At 61.3% G+C, this 2,238-nt stretch overlaps 2 protein-coding genes across 2 annotated transcripts in view; one reads left to right on the top strand and one right to left on the bottom strand.

Moving 5' to 3' along the window:
• Window positions 1–599: 599 nt before the first annotated feature.
• Window positions 600–1,185, top strand: MNEG_7100 (Histone H2A; the record flags this gene model as incomplete). Its single annotated transcript, XM_014044426.1, has 2 exons — window positions 600–660; window positions 860–1,185. The coding sequence occupies 2 exons, from the start codon at window positions 600–602 to the stop codon at window positions 1,183–1,185; spliced, it is 387 nt and encodes a 128-aa protein (XP_013899880.1).
• A 604-nt stretch (window positions 1,186–1,789) lies between these two features.
• MNEG_7099 (GINS complex subunit 1) overlaps window positions 1,790–2,238 on the bottom strand; it is a gene marked incomplete at both ends in the record, with an annotated part of 1,677 nt that continues 1,228 nt past the window's right edge. Inside the window, 2 exons of the mRNA XM_014044425.1 lie at window positions 1,790–1,972; window positions 2,115–2,192. Coding sequence (XP_013899879.1) covers window positions 1,790–1,972; window positions 2,115–2,192 — 261 coding nt within the window. The remainder of the gene's footprint in view (window positions 1,973–2,114; window positions 2,193–2,238) is intronic.

Below are 2,238 nucleotides of genomic sequence, written 5' to 3'. Positions count from 1 at the left end.
AGTGGTTTGATGCATGAGGGTTGTGCAACAGAAGGGGTTAGATCATGCACAAAGACGTATGGGAGTGGCGGGCAGTTCCAATTACACAAGACAACCACTGCCCGCTGCTGTCAAGCAGACGCACGAGCTGTTGTTGAGCAACAATCCCACACGCCGCTCGACCCGCGGCCAACCCCGGACCCCCGACGAGCGCTCACTGTAGATGTAGATCTTGTAGGTCTCGGCCTTGGAGACCTTCTTCTTCTTGGCCTTGCCGTCCGCGGCCTTCTTGGCCGGGCCCTTCTTAGCGGGACCCTTCTCGCCGACCTTGGGGGCCATGGTTGCTGACTGGTGTTGAGGTTGAACGAGCCGGGTGTGTTTGAAGCGTGTGTGAACCGGATCGTGGCAAGCAGGTCCTTTATGGGGTGGAAATTTGAGAGCAGCAGCTTCGGACAGCTGCCCACCGAGCTCAGAGCCCCGCGAGGGAAGGCAGCACGAAGCTGGGGCGCCTGAGCCCTCGAAGTCCGTTCAAAACACCCCGAGCTCCACATCCAGCTCATACAAGCTATCTCTCGCACTCTTGACACCCCTCGCAACCACCTCCAGTCGTCTTGAACACCATGTCTGGCCGCGGCAAGGGCAAGTCGGGCAAGAAGCCCGTGTCCCGCAGCTCCAAGGCCGGTGAGGACCTTAATCAGATGGCCTGAGACTCGCTGTGCAGTCTGCAGGGCGTGGGCGGCGGCACCACGGCCATTGTTGATTTCGGGCATGAGGCGGGGCAACGCGCAGCGGCAGAACCGGCGACCCCTTGGGGTGGCCATACTGCATGCTGCTGGCGCCTTTTTCGCTGACACTCAACCATTCAAACCCAACCCAACAGGGCTGCAGTTCCCCGTGGGCCGTATCGCCCGCTACCTGAAGAAGGGCCGGTATGCCACCCGTGTCGGTGCCGGCGCGCCCGTCTACCTGGCCGCCGTGCTTGAGTACCTCGCCGCCGAGGTGCTGGAGCTGTCGGGCAACGCCGCGCGCGACAACAAGAAGAACCGGATCGTGCCCCGCCACATCCAGCTGGCCATCCGCAACGACGAGGAGCTGTCCAAGCTGCTGGGCGGCGTGACCATCGCGTCCGGCGGCGTGCTGCCCAACATCCACGGCGTGCTGCTGCCCAAGACCAAGGGCAAGAAGGGCAAGGACGAGGCCGAGTAAATGGCGCACCACGCCTTTGCCAGTGCTGCGGCACTCGCTAACCCCCCAAAACGGTGGCTCTCGCCACCACCAAACCATGACTTGTACTCACCCTGTTTTGTTGCATCATGTTGTGGCCCAGGATGGTGAGGGGTGTGCACACTTGCTCAGCATGGCATGACCTCGGTCCTCAACCCTAGTCCGCCTGCGCGCGCATCCTCAGCATTGCACAGCAAGCAGCTTCATTCCAGCTGCCTGGTTGTCAACGCTTCGGTGACTTTGAATATCACTTGTCTCTCCTTCTTTCGCAGCTGCCGCCCAAATCAGGGTCATCCATTTGACAATTGTCCCTAAACCCTGGGAAAAGACACATTTGCCTGCGCAAACACGTTACATCGCCGAGAACGGCCGTGTGGTATCACAAAAAGTAGTAAAGAGGCAACAAATACATGAAACAGCAGGACACAAGACAGGACAGCTTTGGATGGGTTGTGTATAGGGGGGTCAGGTAGAAAGTCTTTGATGGTAATCTGCACAGGAAGCAAAAATTTGAAAGCCAGATGGCAGCACCCTGAAGCCACGGCCGCTTGCCACAGCTGCTGCCTTGCACCAGCTGTCCAACCCCTCAGCAGTTGGCATCGAGCACCTGCAGCACGCCCTTCCTGATCAGGGGCTCCGCCTCGCTGCACTGCATGTTGTGCACCGACCCCTTGATCAGGCTGACCTTGGCCGAGTGGCTGAGGGCCATGCTGCCGTGGCTCTTGAGGACACGAACCTTGACGCACGCGTCCTTGGGGGGGTGCAGGTCCTGGGGGCCGCACGGCGGAGCGCATGTGCGGTGGGAGGCATGGCTCAGCAGGGTGTCGCGCCGCGGGGCAGGGTCGAGGGCAGCACGCGGCCTGGAAGGCGTGTTTCCGCGGTGTCACCCAACCTGGCGCGTTTCTGCGCACCGTTGTGAGGTCCATCTGCACGCCGGCCTCCCCGAAGCCCATGTAGTTGTTGAGCGCCCGGTCGTACGCGTCAGCAAACTGCGGCGTTTGGGGCGTACGATGCGGCAGCGGCGGGGCGGCGGGG

This window comes from Monoraphidium neglectum (genome assembly GCF_000611645.1).
Source record: "Monoraphidium neglectum strain SAG 48.87 unplaced genomic scaffold scaffold01226, whole genome shotgun sequence".
Taxonomy (NCBI): Eukaryota; Viridiplantae; Chlorophyta; class Chlorophyceae; order Sphaeropleales; family Selenastraceae; genus Monoraphidium; species Monoraphidium neglectum.
Note: the sequence above shows the minus strand (reverse complement) of the source record. Positions and strands in the feature narration are given on the sequence as shown.